The sequence below is a fragment of the Conger conger genome, chromosome 10, assembly GCF_963514075.1.
Source record: "Conger conger chromosome 10, fConCon1.1, whole genome shotgun sequence".
Lineage (NCBI taxonomy): Eukaryota > Metazoa > Chordata > Actinopteri > Anguilliformes > Congridae > Conger > Conger conger.
This window is the reverse complement of record NC_083769.1, coordinates 35,247,961-35,267,168: the sequence shown is the minus strand read 5'-3', so window position 1 is coordinate 35,267,168 and position 19,208 is coordinate 35,247,961. Positions and strand designations below refer to the sequence as shown.

At 40.4% G+C, this 19,208-nt stretch overlaps 1 protein-coding gene across 2 annotated transcripts; it reads right to left on the bottom strand.

Moving 5' to 3' along the window:
* Nucleotides 1–2,360: 2,360 nt before the first annotated feature.
* Nucleotides 2,361–17,498, bottom strand: LOC133138835 (interleukin-17 receptor C). 2 transcript variants are annotated; one of them, XM_061257930.1, is made up of 19 exons: nucleotides 17,218–17,498; nucleotides 15,844–15,856; nucleotides 15,463–15,555; nucleotides 15,299–15,354; nucleotides 15,089–15,121; nucleotides 14,473–14,599; nucleotides 14,132–14,203; nucleotides 13,855–13,926; nucleotides 12,927–13,039; nucleotides 10,793–10,861; nucleotides 10,245–10,311; nucleotides 9,981–10,156; nucleotides 8,965–9,012; nucleotides 8,818–8,863; nucleotides 7,704–7,855; nucleotides 6,426–6,491; nucleotides 6,093–6,144; nucleotides 5,437–5,544; nucleotides 2,361–5,024 (listed from the first exon to the last, which is right to left on the bottom strand). In XM_061257930.1, the coding sequence occupies exons 1-19, from the start codon at nucleotides 17,311–17,313 to the stop codon at nucleotides 4,126–4,128; spliced, it is 2,358 nt and encodes a 785-aa protein (XP_061113914.1). In that variant the 5' UTR covers nucleotides 17,314–17,498; the 3' UTR covers nucleotides 2,361–4,125. The 2 variants fall into 2 exon arrangements, with proteins under 2 accessions (XP_061113914.1, XP_061113916.1); XM_061257932.1 differs by having other exon boundaries at nucleotides 2,363–5,024; nucleotides 12,891–13,039.
* Between the last annotated feature and the right edge of the window lie 1,710 nt (nucleotides 17,499–19,208).

Here is a 19,208-nt window from a genome sequence, read left to right as displayed (position 1 = left end):
TTCTTCTCAAGAAAAGTAACCGTTCCTATGGAAAACAACCCCAACAGAAAACTGTATGCAAACACACAGTGCCCTCCATAATGTTTGGGACAAAGACCCATCATTTATTTATTTGCCTCTGTACGGTTAACGGTCAGATTTTAATAAAAGGCATTTTCATATATTTTGGTTTCAGAATGTAGAAACTGCAGCAGTGTTTATACATAGTCCCCATAGTCAGGCCACCATAATGTTTGGGACACGGCAGCATAAAGATATCTAGACTCTGAGGATGTTGATAGATCACAGACATCGGGAAGTCATGGCATGCAAAGGATAAGCAACAAAATACTAAACATGACTACTTTCATTTACATAATATTGCCGTCCCAAACATTATGGTGCCATGGGGGGACTGCATAAACACTGCTGTAATTTCTACATGGTGAAACCAAAATGTATTAAAATGCCATTTATTAAAATTCTGACAATGTGCACTTTAAGCATGTGGTTTTTTTTATTACAAATCTCAAATTGTGGAGTACAGTGGCAAGTAAATAAATCATCGGAATTTGTCTCAAACATTATGGAGGGAACTGTTTACACATACACAAATGCACAAAAACACAATGACACTTTACCCAATGTATTTTTCAGTAGTAATTTGCTATCTCTGTGGTCTTCTAGATGTATCTATCACTCAATATAAAAATACTGCTTATAGAAAACCATACTTTTGCCTGAGCAAAGTATGATTTTTAAGTAATTTCAGGAACACATATTTGCACTACTCTCTGTGTAGTTATGTTTAATCTTGTTTCAGTTTGTCTTAACGTTTGCTAAACTTTTATAGATGTATCAGTTTCATATTGACGCTTACTTGCTTATTATTATGTATGTATTTACTTACATTGATCTGCCATAACATTAGCCTCAGTGTTTCAATTGCAAGTTTAATAACACACACACACACACACACACACACACACACACCACTCTGCCATCCTCTTCAATTTAGATGTTTATATGCATTAGCTCTAATAGAAGTAGAGCTACGGTTGGATAGAAGTGGTTGTTTACTGTCTATGATGTCCTGTCCGTTGCCCCCGTTACCCCTGGAGATGTGCTCCTTCCATTTAAAGGAAGGCTACTCTTAGTCTTAGTTGTTGGACTACAAGTCAACCATCCTTGAGCACAAATCACCAAGAGCAAGAAAAATTAGCGCAAAAAAAAAAAAAATGCAGATAGAAAGATGTTTCCTCACTAAATATCACAGAAAACAACATAAAGTGTTCGGGGAAATAAACATACATACCCCCTGTACCTACTTACAGCAAGCAGTTCATTTTGCAATCGGCATATGGTTTTACAGTAAACGTTGTCACGTCAAATGTAGACTTCTGGATGTTATCCGGTCTATTTTTTCACTCACCTAGTCTGTAGGTGGACGGTTGAGTATTCCCAATCTAGTATGTAGCCTATGTATTATACAGGAAAAGATCAAAATAGAAACACAATATAGGCTAATATATCATTTATATATGTACACACACAAATAAAAGGTAATTAATGCGATCACCCTATAGTTACACAACTAAAGTTACTAAAACAGCGCAGTATTTCTTGTACGCTGGAACCATGACAGTTAAAAAAGTGTTCCTTGAGCTCCTTCTGTGGCTTCTGGGTCCAAATGCCCAGACACGCCTCGTCTCATTTTTTGAACACCGATAAGCATTGCGGGAAGAAGGAAGGATATGCGAATAATCGTGAGGCTCGACTCGATTGCTACAGAAAGGACAAAAAAAAAAAAAAAAGTCAATATTGTCTTCATTTACTTTATTTTATTCTGTTCTTTTATTAACTTTTTTTTTAAAGAAGCGTGAGAGGGCTGATTGTGAGTGATGTGTGGAAAAGAATGGTAAATTATGTATACGATGTAACCTAGACTCCTCTCAGTACTGAGCCTAGTTTCAAAAACCCCACATCAGCCCTCAGAACGACTAGAGAAAGGTAGCAGTTGGCCTACAGCGGTCTTCATTTCCCATTACCTTGGATCCCCTCTACACTAAGTCATAATAGATTGCATTTTTGTTAAGTTAAATTCACCGTATGATTAGTAAAACACATTAGAATATAATCAAAGAAGTTGTGACACTTTCAGCAGCATGTGACAACACACTGGAAAATAGATAGCCTGCATTCTTCAGAAACTATGTCTGATTCCTGAACAACAGCATTTGTCAGGTGCTTGTTGTTTAGGCACATATCTTGTATTATTATGATATTATTATATTATCTATGTATTATTATTATTATTTTATTATTATTATTATATTATTGTTGTTTTACTATTGTTATTATTATTGTTGTTATTATTAGTTATCCAATGACTCATAAGAATGCATAAGTATAACTGCTTAAGGATATTTGAGCAACTGAATGAGATGAACAGTGGAGCCCTGTACGGAAAGAGGAAGAAAAGACTTGCTGCATGAAGATGTTGCATTTACAGAAGTCAGCGTACGGAGCTGAGGAGCTGCTACAGCACACAAAGTAGTTTTGTTGTAGTTAAATATTAACTGGGAGTTGCCGTCATATTGAGTCCAAAGTTTGCCATTAACTCAGGGATTTTATTTAATGTTTGGTATAGAAGCTTGTGCCCTCAGCACATTCCCCAGTATGAGAGTACACACTGATTTTATGTTAAATATAAAATCCCACAAAGCACCACTTTAACTCTCTGCTTATCATCAACAAGCAGAATAATGATAATAAAGATAGTTTCTCTGTTGGCAGGCAGATTAGTTTGATTGGAATGTTGCTCATATTTTTGCGGTTTTGGATCTTCAGTGACTTGACATACCTACTGACAAACTGTGATGAATATTTCAGGAATGCAAGAAGTCAACTACTACCAGGAAAGCTAAAAGGCACTTCCTTTAAATGAGCTCATGGCATAACTTTGCCTTCTGAAAAGATCCAAAACAGCAAATGACAAGAAAACAAATTATCATATTTCTGATTTAACGACTCCAGTGTGTTTAGTATGAACAGCATTACAGACATGATATGATAGAATAGTCTCAATACATTTTATTTTGGCCATCTGCACACGCAATATTTTTTTGTAATAATTTGTAATACCAAATTTCTGTGTAAATGGTTGGCATTTATGAAGCGCTATACAATCGAAGCTTCTCATTCACCCATTCATACACACACTCACGAACCAATAGCAATTGGCTGCCATGCAAGGCACCAACCAGCTCGTCAGGAGTATTTTGGGTTAGGTGTCTTGCTCAGGGACACTTCAACACACCCAGGGCGGGATTGAACCGGCAACCCTCCGACGACCCTCCGACCTTGCCAGATGACTGCTCTTACCGCCTGAGCCAATGTGTATTCATGTCAGTTCAAGAGAGAGCGGACAAGACAGTCCTTCCAGTCTGCAGTCCATCAGTAGTTTACAAATGCAAACAGTGGCCATCTGATTGTCCAGATTGGGTCACTGGTATGCAATGAAGCACAGATGTTCCACTACTTGAGGTCCCTCCCATCCTGGCAGATCCTATAGGAATTAGGTATCACCCCGCAGTAGGCATTGGCAGACTTGATAGCATCCAACGAGAGCCCAGGAAAGATTTGACATACAAGCTAGGTATGCACATGTACATTGTTTGTAGTTCCACACTGGATTTCCATACATGCAGGTGTTAAATGGCTCCAGGCTATAATATGTAAATGCAAGGCAAATCACCACTTTCATTTTTAGGGTGGATGAATGGATGGCTTTATTCTGAAAAGCATACAAATCACCGACATGATACCACTCATTCCCCCGATCAAATCAATATGATGAATTCATTCTTCATTTTTTGGTGATTAGTTTACTGCTATGTGTGGGAATTCACATCGATCTCACCCCAGGTATTAGGGTAAATGAGAGAATATGTACGTACTTTGAGCTGAATATGTCCTGGCTTTCATAGAATGCCTGTTTACATTGCAGCATGGAGGTAGCGAGAACAATTGCTGCCTGATTAGCCTTGGCCTCATTGGCAACTCGTCCTGTGTAGCTGGCTGCGCCTTGCATTGCCCCACCTCATATTGTCATGGTTGTTTCCGTCTGTAATGACAAGGTGAAATTCAAGTGCTTGATTTCTGTGTTGATATTGTAAGTCTATTCTTCTCCCACGGGGCAGTTTGCGCTGTCCTTTCTCTCCAGAGCCAGGGTAATGGGAGCCTGGCCAGCCTGAAAGGCCTTTCTTCCCTCTCTGGTTGCCATGGTAACTTAACTGTCACCCCCTTCACGTTCCCTTCCAGAGGCCTCTGTGGCAGCCACATCCTCAGTCTGTGTGCCAATCGCAGGGCCAGGATTTTGGAGAGCAAGCCAGCCCAGCACGAGCACCCCTTTCTCTTCCCCCCTGCAACAGTTCCCCCCTGCAGCTCCTTCACCAATCCTCCAAAATCCTGGGGCAAACAGTATCGCGGGACCCCCCTGAGCTCCAGGGGGATGTCGTGGCTGTGGGACAGACCCTGGAAATACACCAGTGCAAAGCCGTGTCCCTCCGTGCCCTCCTGCAGCTCACACTGCAGGCAGGCCAGGGCTGCCCTCAGGATGGGGACGGTTGCTGAAGAGGGCTCCCACTGTCCATCAGAAACAACCTGTCCACTCTGTTCCCCTCTGTGCAGCACTGCCGTCTCCTCTTCCACAGAGTCATTATTCCTCACGTCCTTTTTTTTCTCCACCTCTGACTGCTCTCTTTCTCCATCTTTCTTCCAGCGGCAGTAAGCCTCCTGAGCCTCCGGGCTCCAGGCGATCAGGACCCTGCCTCCGGCTTCTCGCACGGCCTCACACTGCCCAAAGAGCCAGGGCAGAGGCCCCAGCCTGGCCACACCACCCGTGTTCTGGGCCCAGAGTGCCATCCGCACGCCTGCACACAGCTCCCCCTGCAGGAGGGAGGCCAGAGCACACACAGCAGACACCTGTGGCATCTGCTCTGAAGAGCACACCAGCAGGACTGGCTTCTGTCCAAGTTGCCAGTCTAGAGAAAGAAAGTGACAAAGATAAAGTTTTTATGTGTTAATCCAAATTAAATACAATTTTAGAACATGATACGACAATAAAATGTAGGGTGCTTGTACTAGACCTGAGGGTTGGGGGTGTAATCCCCCACATGCTGCAATGTTATTAAGATTTTCATCATAAACAGGAATGCAGTGTATGCATTTTACTATTTGCCCTGTATAATTGCATGTATTGCAACAGAGGGACAATAAAACTGTAGAGAGACTGTTTTCAGAATCCTGAGTACTTGATCTAGCTCTGTTGAGTATTGACTCTGAGGTACTAAAAATGAATCAATTACATTAATTCATTTTCACATAATTTTAAATGCAATACATCAATAACACATTGACTGTGAACTCCCAGACCATCAGAGCAACTAGACTGACCTGAGAGCCCCCTTCTGACACCACAGTAAGTCAGGAAGGCCAGAGTCATCACGAAGACAACAAGAACCACTGATGCCACGGCAATGAGACCCCACCGTCCATGAGAGGCTAAGGAGAGATCAGACAGGAGAGATCAGACAGGAGAGATCAGACAGGAGAGGTGAGACAGGAGAGATCAGACAGGAGAGGTGAGACAATAGAGATCAGACAGGAGAGAACAGACAAGAGAGGTGAGACAGTAGAGATCAGACAGGAAATATCAGACAGGAGAGATCAGACAGGAGAGGTGAGACAGGAGAGATCAGACAGGAGAGAAATAGAGAGTTGCACATGAAACTGGCTCAGCATGCAAGTGCAAGTCACATGGCACTATGTAGATGTAGATGGGTTGCTTTCAGATGAAGTCCAACAAACCTTTTTGCAAAGGCATATTGCACAAATACACACATATACATTTGACATTGGAGAGGGATATGAATAACAGCGTGGAGAACTTGCCAATGGCCAAGATTTAGTTAACTGGTGATTTAAAGAGAAGTGAGGCAAAAGTTCTGAGCCAAATCCACTCATGCACTCTGCTTAGAAAACAGTGTGTGTGTGTGTGTGTGTCTGTGTTTTAATAAGTAAGAGTTACGCATTAGTAAGGCAGCACTCACAGTGAGGACAGAGCAGTCTCTTCCCAATGAGAAAGGGTGCTGATCTCCATACCTGAACAGACGGAAAGCCCTTTACATTCAATCCGACAGCATGGTGAAAGCACAACTGAATAATATTCAGAACCCGTTTCCCCCAATCACAGTGTTCCAGCACAGGGTTTTCTAATAAAGTCAGGACAGTCTTTATGTAGATTTACACTAGGAATCACTTGTGAACCAGTGGCACCCAGAATATGAAAATAAGCTGACAGAAATGAAAGGACTGTTCTGCTGAAAATCATGTGTGGGGCAGTTGAAGATTAAGTAAGGCAGGACCTTGCTCCCAAGTCTTACCTGCACACAGAGCCCTGCTGAGAGAGTGCTGAACGGAACCCTGAGCTCTGCTTCAGTGGTGTTCCCCTTTGAGACAGCACAACAGCACCCCATTAGTCAAGGGGACTAATTCATCACTTACTGCAGTCCTAAAACAAATGTCTCTGCCATCATCCAAAGCACTACTGTGTCTTTTACAGAGCAAAGCATCTCATGGACCTGGCCTGCCTGTCTGTCACTCACTCACTCACTCACTCACACACTCACACACTCACACACTCACACACTCACACACTCACACACACACATACTCACTTACTCACACACTCACACACTCACTCACTCACTCACTCACTCACTCACTCACTCTCTCTCTCTCTCTCTCTCACACTCTCACATACTCACTCACTCTCTCTCACACACACACTCACTCACTCACTCTCTCTCTCACTCTCTCTCTCACTCTCTCTCTCTCACACACTCACTCTCTCTCTCTCTCTCTCTCACTCACTCACTCTCTCACTATCTCTCTCACTCACTCACATACTCACTCACTCACTCTCTCTCACACACTCTCTAACTCTCTCACTCACTCACTCACTCTCTCTCTCACACACTCTCACATACTCACTCACTTACTCTCTCTCTCACTCACACTCTCTCACTCACTTACTCTCTCTCTCACTCTCACTCACTCTGTAGCTCACCCTCTCTCTCACTCACACTCTCTCACTCACTTACTCTCTCTCTCACTCTCACTCACTCTGTAGCTCACCCTCTCACTCACTCACACACTCACTCACTCACTCAGACACTCTCTCACTCACTCACATTCACTCTCTCACTCACTCACACTCTCACTCACTCACTCACTCACTCTCTCTCTCACACTCTCTCACTCACACTCACTCACTCTGTCACTCACTGACATTTAGCAGGTTGAATATTCTCCAGAAGGGGGAGCTATTAGCACTCAAGTAGTTGAATGGTGCTTTGGATCAATGGCAATGTCCTTGTTAGGCTAACACTGACTCCAGTAATACTGTAATACTGATAAAGAGACACCTTACTATAACATTTTTGGCTTTAAATCTACACACACTGACCAGCCGTCACTCCTGTTCTCATCAGTGCCAGATCGTTCATTAGAGATACTACATTTTAAATAAAAAATAAAGTGCTGCTAATTTAAAAAGCAAAAACTTTTAAAAGTTGTAAGAAAACAGCAACAACAACAACAACAACAGTTGTAAGAAAACAACAACAACAACAATTATGGACATGGTGCAGATGGCTTACAGTTATCACAGAGTGGACAGCCCCCCGAGCAACACACCACTCCCCCTCCAGGACACAGAGCTGTGCAGAAAAGGATGCTGGGATACTGGACTTGAGATGCACACAGAAGTGCCCGGCAGCTGGGAGATTCACTGCCTCCCATTTTGCATTACCTGGTGGGGAATGGAGAGAGAGCATTGTTGAGAGTAATCATTGAAGTAGATGTAGGTATTTAACATCAAGATACAAGGGCAACCATCCATCCATCCATCCATTATCTGAACCCGCTTATCCTGATCAGGGTCGCAGGGGGCTGGAGCCTATCCCAGCATACATTGGGCGAAAGGCAGGAATACACCCTGGACAGGTCGCCAGTCTATCGCAGGGCACACACACCATTCACTCACACACTCATACCTACGGGCAATTTAGACTCTCCAATCAGCCTAACGTGCATGTCTTTGGACTGTGGGAGGAAACCGGAGTACCCGGAGGAAACCCACGCAGACACGGGGAGAACATGCAAACTCCGCACAGAGAGGCCCCGGCCGACGGGGATTCGAACCCAGGACCTCCTTGCTGTGAGGCGGCAGTGCTACCCACTGCACCATCCGTGCCGCCATACAAGGGCAACCAGCTTATGCAAACCAATTAAAAACCAAAAATAAATAACAGAAAATCATTGTGGCCATGTGTCAAAGAAAGGAGATAAAAATGTATATTCCACATTAAAATTGACTGGACTATAACAGACAAAGGGAAAAAAAAATATTTTGTCCATTTGCTCACTGAACTCAAGAAGAAATCAAGCCATTGAAATAACTCGATCATATCTCCATTTCACCAGAAACATTTCAACTTCAAATAGTTTACAGGAGCATGTGGAAGGAGCTCCCTTCACACTGAGGCTGCCGGTTCATTGCCTGGAACTGTTCGAGTTGTGAGAGAGTGAGATGAGCAGATCTACTGACAAATATCCACAGTCTGCTCGCACAGACCCCAGTGCTGTCTGTACCCTCAGGTCCACTGACGCTATGTGTCCTCACATCTCCCAGAGCTACGCAAGTCCCAGGGCACCTGCTATGCGCCTGCATGTATGTGTCCCTTCCTTGGGCTCTCCTATGTCATACTGTACCTCGCTGGAATGGGCATCGAACATCATAGCTGCCACTGAGTGAGAACTGCAGAGAGAAACAGAAAGGCATGGAGTGTTAAACAACAGCGTGTGTAGATCTGAGAGATATTGTAAACAATCTAGCCTCACTGAAAGCCACAGTCTCACCTGCACACACATCAAAGGGTGCTGGTCTACAATGGAAACGTCATACCTCTGAAAGATAGGACAAAATTTCCATTACATATACATATTCCCCCATGTGATACACTACAGTCAGATTAAGACAGTTCATAACTGTGTGTGAATTGTGATTGAAACACATCTTGACTGTGCCAGTGGTGAACATGGTTGGGATCACCAGGAGGTGGCCTGTGGTAGGCTGCAGTGTTGCCCAAGCAACAGTGATTCTCCTAAGCTCAACTGGTGGGCTCGGCAAGCAGTAATTGCTTTCTGGCCATTCTGACTAAGAGCAAAATAAAAAAGGGATGAAATTTCATATTTTTCATTTTAATGAAATGTATATATACATATATATGCTTATATGCATATATACATATATGTGTATATACATATACACTATATATATATATATAAAATATATATACTGTATATATATGCGCATATATACACAATGTATATATTAGGAACATTTTTACTTTATTACACCTACTTAGTCATGCAATTCATTGTCTAATCAGCCAATTGCGTGGCAGCAGTGCAATGCATAAAATTATGTAGATACAGGTCAGGAGCTTCAGTTAATGTGCACATCAACCATCGGAATGAGGAGAAAATGTGATCTGAGTGACTTTGATTGTAGTATGATTGTTGGTGGCAGACAGGGTGGTTTGAGTATCTCAGAAACTGCTGATCTCCTGGAATTTTATAATCCACATAGCAAGGGAAATATATTGTGAAAATGAAATATCCCTTGCTATGTGGATTATAAAGGAGTTTAAGGTGCTATAAAAACACTGTGAAAGAATAAAAGCGCATAGTCCCCAAATAAATCCGTATGAAGAAAATGTTTATGAATGGACATGGAAAACTGGATATAGATTAGTTTTTGGTCATTAAAACTGCACAAATGTCTTCTTATTAATATCAGGACCTAAAATAAAACACTGAAAAGGTGTACAACAATGAAACCTTTCAGAATCTTCATAAAAATGAACACTCACCCAGTCTTCAACCTGTAAAGTGGTGTTGGGGACTTGGACACAGTGGACTGCAGTTTCCTGGACTCGCCAGCAGAGGGAGGCAGAAGGCATCAAGGAGGCAGAAGTGCACAAAGGCTTGAAGACCAATGTCTGACTGTGTATTTTAAGACCACTGGAGACCCATATATCTCTGCCACCTACTCGGGTGAGATAAGCAATGCAGCCTTAATAGAAGCTTGAGGATAACTTAATATTCAGACAGAAAGTGCTTCGACATCAACTCACCTGCCAGGGGGTTGGTCTCAAAGGGACAGTGCTTTTCTCGTTTTGCATCAACTTCAGTGGAATACACCTGCAGATATGTGAATATATACACATACATACATACATACATACATACATACAAATACACACACACAGATGCACGCACACACACATACACACACACATACATACATACACACACACACACACACACACACACAGATACATGCACACAGACAAACACACAGATACACACAGATACACAAACACACATACATACACACACACAGATACACGTAGGCCCACATGCACACAGTAAAACACAGCAGTAATAGAAAAGAGACAGAAAAACATACACAGTTAAATCCTTTGCTCCCAATAAAATACATGTGCAGGGGTCTATAGAACCAAACTGATATAATCAAGTCAAATAATAGTGGGTATAACCCAAAGGAATGAGAGAATGGACATTTACAAATACTGTATTATACCTGAAAATAGTATTTTTTAAAGGGTGCTGTTTGAGAGGATACAAAGCAGAAAACTGTCCGGAAGAATTCAGCTCTTACCTCCACACAGAGGCAGGGCAGCAGGTAGGGGAAACTGAGATTGGCAGTCAGAGAATATGAAGTACGAATCTGAAAAATATCCCAGCACAAACGTCAGTCGATGTTTGTAATAACAATGAATAAATCATAATATTTGGCTACTGTATTTATTATAATATTCAGGGTTAGAAGAGACAGAATGTAAAATATGCAAGAATGGGTATTGTTGTAGATTGTTGTACATATTCCCCTGATAAGATAAAGGCAAAATGGGAGCCAACCGATGGTTAGGCTTAAGTTTATCTACAGGAGGGGTAACCAACCCTGTTCCTGGAGAGCTACCGTCCTGAAGATTTTGCACACCTGATTCTACTAATTAGCAGCTCAATGAGATCTGAACCAGTTGAATGAGGTGTGCTTTGTTGGGTTGGAGTGAAAACCTATAGGACGGTAGATCTCCAGGAACAGGGTTGGGGAGCAATGATCTACAGGAAAAGGAAGAGTGCTGATAAGTGGCATGGCAAATGAGCAAATGATAAGAAGGTAACACTGGGAGGGATAATGTACCAACAGAGAAAGAGCAAAGTCAACAGAAACCATAGTGGTCAGAAAGAGATATTTTGGTTGATGTGGTATTCATCAATATAATGTATGTGTCTGTATGACGTATGTATTATGCACATACGCAATATTGATGAATACCAATGTGCAATATTGATGAATACCACATCAACCAAAACATCTCTTTAATCCTTTGATTGTACTATGATTATGATTTCTTATCTTTAAAGTTCATGTGCTCCTACAGCTAGGAAACTACACATGCAACTTACAAAGGATAAAAGGAAGAGCGTGTGCATATTTTAGCTATAATTTTTTTTTCTCACATTAATAAGTTTGATTTACTTGGCGAATAGTGGCAAGCATAAGTGAAAACCAAAGCATCTAAAGAGGTATTAACATTCAAACATTCTGTATCCTGTGTATCCCTGCCTTACCCTACAATCTATCACTGTACCTGCAGTATTCTGTTAAAGCAATGCCATTTATAAGTGAACGCTTATATTTAAGGAGAATGTGTAGATGGACAGATTTTGTCATGAAAAACCATTGTATCTCTGTAATGTGTTATCTTATGTGTTAGCTGTAGTTGTAGCGACAAATATTTACCTGATACTGACTAGTCAATTGAAGGCAGGCTAGTTTTCAGTCTGACATACATTGCAGCCTTCAGAAAAAATGTAGCTTGAAACAGAATTAATTCTGGTGAATATGGATGGCGAGGCAAATAAAATAAAATAAAATAAAATAATTTCAGATGTATGCCACTTATGTGGGGCAATATATGCAGGTGTGAAAAGGTACAATGTTGAATGAGGATGAATAGACTTTTTCTTGACCTAGTTAATGCAGGCAATGAATCACAGAAATCTGAAATTCAAATTATGCATGAGATTTAACAATGGAGGTAATGTTACATTTCTGAAGGCACAGGCTATGTGAAGTATGAGAAGACCGGTTTTGGCCCTGGTTACAGAAGTATCAGATGCTAGTGCATTGTTACAAAGACGAGAGAGGGGAAAAGGAGCAGTCAATTTCCCTCTGCAAGTAAATGCATGAAAACATGCGGACATGGTCAAGAGGTTCAGCTGTTTTTCAGACCAAATGTCAGAATGGGGAACAAATGTGATCTAAGTGACTGTGGAATGATTATTAGTGTCAGACAAGGTGATTTGATCTCAGAAACGGCTGATCTCCTGTGATTATCCCACACAACAGTCTCTAAGTTTGCAGAGAATGGTGTGAAAAACAAAACAATTCAGTGAGCAGCAGTTCTGCAGGCAAAAACGTCTTGTTAATGAGAGAGTTCAGTGGAGAATGGCCAGACTGACAGGAAGGTGACAGCAACGCAAATAACCGTACATTACAACACAGGTATGCAGAAGATCCTCTCTGAACACACAATGCGCCAAACCTCTAAGTGGACAGGCTACAGCAGTAGAAGACCAATAAATCAAAAAATAAGTCTAATTAATACCTAATAAAGCACTCACTGAGTGTATATGTTATTGAGTTCAAATAAAGAGCAGTACAATGCAGTGAAATAACAGAAACTTACTATGTGAAACACAGGAGACTCGAGCTCTGCACATACATTTGAAGGTTGCTTGTAGCACAGCCTGGTCTTTCTGTTGGGGCCTGGTGTTACAGAGATGGTCAGGCGTCGAGATGGCCCATCCCAGCTGTATCTTGCCAATTTATGGAAAACTGGCGGAGAATAGACATGTATAGAAACTAATGTTATTAATTAATTTGTCACTCACTCACCACAAAAGTTATTGGTGCATTCTGTGGAAAGGTTTAGGGTTTTAGCAGGAATCAAGAGTCTGAATTCCTCCAAAGTTTTTTTGTTTTATACAATATTATGGAAAGAAAACGTGGCAGGCGCATAAAATGATCAAGCCAAAATGAATTCCTAATCATATAACAAACACATTGCGCAAAAAAAGAAAAAAGTGCATGTGAAAAATGCTAGAGAAGACATGCAGGTGGGGGAATAAGACATATAGTGTGATGCATAGGTCACATGCAGTAGAATTCAAAATGAGATAACAGCATGCAGGTGGGGGAATGAGAGCCACATTTCTGTTCAATTTGATTCAACAAAACAGCCGATTGGGTTACCAAATGACATAAATGGCAAGGACAAATTAAGGAGACATGAAATACAGAGAAAACAACAGAAAAAAAGATCTTAAATTATACCAAAGGGAAACAGAGACTGACGTCTGCAGAGGATTGATTACCAAAATTAAAATGTCAAGAAACAGACAATTTATCATTACACCTATGAATAGTACTCATATGCTTAATATTTCTAGTCCATAGTGGATGTATGCTTTTTCCAATGTATAATAAGGGGCTTGAAGAGTTGCATGTGATTCATTGTTTGATCTTACATCTTGCATGTTTGAGGATGAGTAAAATAATTGCATTTCTTCTTCTTCTCTTCTTCTTATTATTATTATTATTATTAGGCAGATGTTCTTACAAGTCTAATATACCTTGTGTATAATAGTTACCTTGTGCATTGGATAGAGATGTAGAGACGGTAGAAACATTAGCAGGAACCGGTATTTCTCTCAGCATGCGACCTTCACAAAAAACAAACATAGAATACTGTATGCTTCAAGAAGCCTATTGTTCAATGTACTGAATAAGTAGATGCAAAAGGCGAAAGGCAAGGTCTACATATTATTATTGTTGTTGTTGTTCTTTTTCTTATTATTATAATCATTATTATTAATGTTATTATCAGATGTTATTACAAGTCTAATATACCTTGCGTATAATAGTTACCTTGTGCATTGGATAGAGATGTAGAGACGGTAGGAACATCAGCATGAACCAGTATTTCTTTCAGAATGCGACCTTCACAAAAAACAAACATAGAATGTCTATAAACAAATCACGTAACTGATGATCACTTTGCATTATATGCCAATGATGTAAAATAATATTTTTCAGGTCAAAGGAGTTATACAATATCTTCAGCTTTGATCTATTATATTCCAAATTTCCATCAATACTTCCCTGTTAAAAAATAACATTACAATTGATGTATACAAATTATATTACAAGCATTGTTTTCAGGCTTATATGACAAATCATGCATGGGCCCATATCTTTACATAAAATACCTTTCATGTCGTCCACCTTATACAAGCGTTCAAATGTTGTGAAGCTTTTGTAGAATATGTTCACAGTCACTAACAATTCTTGTCCTGGGCGAGTCTTAATGCAGTCATACTCATAGGTGGTCTTGCACTGTCAGTAACAGAGATGAAGAACCAGGTTTGAATGCTGTAGATTTCAGAGGACCTTCATTTAAGTATAGAGACAATCTGCCCTGAAACGTGCAGCAATCATCCATCTCTTACACAACAGGATCATGACTAATATTAAGGAGATGGTTCATTGATTTGATGGTAGAGCTCAGAGTTTCAGTTCCTGCAATACTTCCAGATGTGCAGCTATGAGGCAGTTATAAATACACTGCATGCAGATTGATTCCAACTATTCACTTCTCCTAAACAGCCTCTACACAAAGTACAAAAGAAGTAGAGTGAGTGACCACTTCTACTACCACCAGCAGGTTAAGGCTTTCATGGGGAACGTTATTGGGCTGTCCTGCTTCCCAGCAAACTCAGACCACTTCAAAAAAGGAATGAGGGGAACTGGAGCATGCAGAGATTTGGATATTTTAAGAACATTTAACAAATAAAACATCTACATCGCCTTCCTCACAGTCCTTACCCCGGTCTTCTTCTTGGGGGAACATGTCCATGACTACAGAGGGACGAGAGGGAGAGAGAGACTGGCTGAATATCTGTGTGTACACTCTGGAGACAAACGTGCTAACATTATCTTCAGCTTTTAACGCTGGCACTAGAAAGAAATTGATTTTCTTGTTTTTCTCTTGAAAGGTAGATAATGTAAAGTACAATAAGTGTTCGGGACAAATACCTTTCTTCTAAATGTGCTTTCTGCTAGGTCAAAGCATTCAACGGTGAGGTTTTTCACTGGAAAAGATGGGCAAAGAAAAGCAGAGAGAAGATGGAAACTTAGTAATACAAGGGTTTATGTCCAATTTTCTAATGAATTGACAGACAATATGGCATGACTGCTACCTTTGGCGGTCACGTGAACCTGGACTCGGACAAACCTGCTGCCTGGGGTGGACAGCTCCAGCCATGGTTCCCAATGACCTGTGTCCCTGGGCCCTGGGGGATTTCAGTATGGTCATACAACACACAGTGTGCTTTATAAACTGCTCACTGCAGGAACAGGAAATGCTTTTAGAAAAAATGTAGGAAAAAAGGAAGAACAGAGAGAGAGAGAGAGGGGGGGGGAGAAAGTTTTGGGGGGAGAAAGTTTTGTCAGAGAAAGGCAGAACTCTTCTCTAGTGTGGGGTTTTGTGTAAGGGAAAATACCTTGGTGCTTTAAGACACAAGGTTGCTTCATAATGGGGGAGGGGGGGGGGGGAAGAGATCTCATAATAGTGCACTCACCTGGTCGAACAGTCTAGAAGGAAATACAAGACAGAAAAATTTTCATGTAATTCAAATATTAAGATCAGGGGATCCTGCATCTCTAATGACCCAGACACTACAACTTGTTGAAAGGTTGAGAGAGGAATTAGAAAAGTATTCTACATTTGCACGTCATACTTAAAATATGTTACATCATTCTGACCCAGTGAAGTTGGTTGAGTGTGTTTATGTGCATGCGTATTAGTCACAGACAACTTTGATGTTTCGTGTTAGAGCAGGAGGGATGGTGGGCAGAGAAGGGGAAATTCTGATGGGTGATGTATGCCTCAAAAACATGAAAATGGATGGAAAGTACATCACACGTAAAACACACCCACATTTACCATCAAACCTAACTAATTCATAATTTTTATTCCAGGGCTGTTGAACTGGTAGCTATACCAAGGATGTTTTCTACAACGAGCACTACACAACGAGTGAACTACATTCATCTTTTGTAGTTGAACATTAACTCATGCCTATTATGATACAAGCAGATATGTCTGAATGAGCCAAGATACTGTCACCTTAATTCAGGGAATTAATTAATCTAATATTTTGCTGTTCTAGTTCTGAAACTGTAATGTGGTGTGCTTTGCCAATGAGTAATTCTGCACCGAGTAACAATTGATGAATTGCAGTCTAAACCATCGTACGTAGGCTAACCAGCAATACTATATGCGGTACAATAAGGTTTACGTGGATCAAGTAAGCATTTCTGGCAGAAAAATTCCACTTACAGACAGTATTACTTTTCACAGTTTGCTGAAGCAATGAGTCGTAGGTCTACACTTTATAGGCTACTGCATATAGGTTTTCCAGGAATACTGTATGCTTCAAGAAACCTATTGTTAAACGTACTGAATAAGTAGATGCAAAAGGCAAAAAAGAAAAAGAAAAAGAGGTCTACATATTATTATTTTCCGTCTTCTTCTTCTTCTTCTTCTTCTTATTATTATTATTATTATTATTATTATTATTATTATTATTAGACAGATGTTCTTACAAGTCTAATATATACGTGAAATATAATATATATCTATCTATCTATATATCTAATATATAGATATACATTTCTCTTAAAGCGTGCCAAAAAAGAAGAAGTTATGTTGTGGATAGTATAAGATGTGTAGTTATTTAACATCGGAAGATCAAAGATCAGTAGGCTAGATAAGGGTAACTGCTGCTGCTGCTGCTACTACTACTACTACTACTACTACTACTACTACTACTATTATTAATAATAATAATAATAATAATAATAATAATAATAATAATAATAGGCCTATAAAAGCCATCCGATGGAAAATAGCCTTTCTATTACAGTAATAGTAATAGTAATAAAAATCTTACGTTGACGTCAGCGTACGGGATCCCTTCAGCCGCAACGACAAAAGTCAGCATATAGATCGCGAGTACAGCGTATGTGAAACCCAAATCACACTTCATGTCCGCTTCGCTGGATTGCGCCAGGTAGGCTACACTTGCTGTAACAAAAGGCTGGTAAACTTCATGTAGAATATTTTAAAATTGCCACTCAATCTAGTCCAATTTTCATGTAGGTAGGCTACAGGCTATACGAGAAGACTAAATACTTCTATCCAGTTATGGTGGGACTTGCCACTAATTTCAGGTCAGGAACAATTGCCTACTTAGTTAAATAATATCCTCCCATGGCCATGTGGTTGTAGCTAGTTGTAATTAACAAGACTAAAATGAGATGCGGATCCGCTGTGACTTTCAGGGCAGTAGGGTAGGGGCGACAGGACACAACATGTGCTATTGTCGGCTACTCATCTTAACTCCACCTCTGTTTTCCGGGAAAATACACGCGGACAGCCCTTCTCCGTATGCATGGAGAAGAGTAGCTACTGTACACTTTATATAAACCTGACACTGGACGGTAAAGAGACATTTCTTTAGGGATGCAAATGTTATGTGCACGTCAACGACTTGGGGATGCATTTGGAAATTATTTATATTGTTTGTTCAATATGGCAACATATAGCTTTGATCTGCTCCGTAGCTGAATGGAGTTCACAATTACGTCCTCAGAACTTAGTAGTTAGCAAACAAATGAAAACCAACAAATCACAAATATTGACGTTTAGTAGGCTACAGCTATATCAACAAGCTCATGGCAGTGGGCAGTACGAGGAAAATGTCAAATCTTTCGCTATCTGTTATACCCACGTATTATATCCACATTGAGCATCGCTTCCTGTACTGTAAGGTCCCGCTTAACAAACCTCAAGTGGCTCCTGGCATTTCTTCATGTGTGTTTGCGAACAGGATGTGGTTATTGTAGAACACGTTTACACAGCTACATTTCTCTTTAAGGTCAGCAACAATGATCCTTTAAATGATAATATAATTTTCATTACTACCACCATGGGACAGATATGGCTGCTCACTCGACTCCCAAAACCTCTTACGGTAATACCAATGAAGTCTCTTCTCTGGCAATATGCTTATACACCGTTTTCCAAGTGAAAAGATGCAAGAATGGTGAGCAATAATCAATTCTTCCATATTGTGCACACATCTCATAAACTACTACTCTGTGAGTGCTTGCCATTTCCTTCACACCTATGCATACTTAGGACCAGGCAATAGCCATTCTGTAAGATGTTTTGCTGAGATACTGCACATAACTGCACAATGAAACCATGCATATTCATTATTTTAAGAAATTACATGAACATTCCAACTGTGGTGCCATGTAATGTATTTTGTCCATACATACAGAAAAATACATTTGAATGACATGCATTTGTTTCACTTGGTGCTTTAACAATGTGACCTGACAGTTCACACCATTTGAACTAATCTTCTTAAATCAATCCAAATTGAAAAGGATTACAAAATATAATTCACTGTTTGCTTGTGGGATCAAGACTGTGCATTTTCTAACTCAGAATCAATGTAGTAATCTTACAGGGATAGTTCACTGAGGTCCTAAGTAACAAAGCAGACATGCAACTCCAATACAGCATGTAAGGTTATTGCAAATATTAACAGGTTAATTTTATCATATTTATTCTAAATTATAAACATGTATGTTTTTATATTGTGCCCAAACATTTCAGAGCAAGACACATCAGAGCAAAAACCAAGCTATGAGGTTAAAATAATTGTATGTAGTATTGCGTGGAGACACAGATCAGGGGAAGGGTATCAAAACATGTACCCTTCACAGTGGCCTCCATCATTCTTAAATGGAAGAAGCTTGGAACCACCAAGACTCTTCTAGAGCTGGCCACCCAGCCAAACTGAGTAAGTGAACCCAGTGGTCACTTTTGACAGGGCTCAAGAGTCCTCTAGAGATGGGAGAACATTCCAGA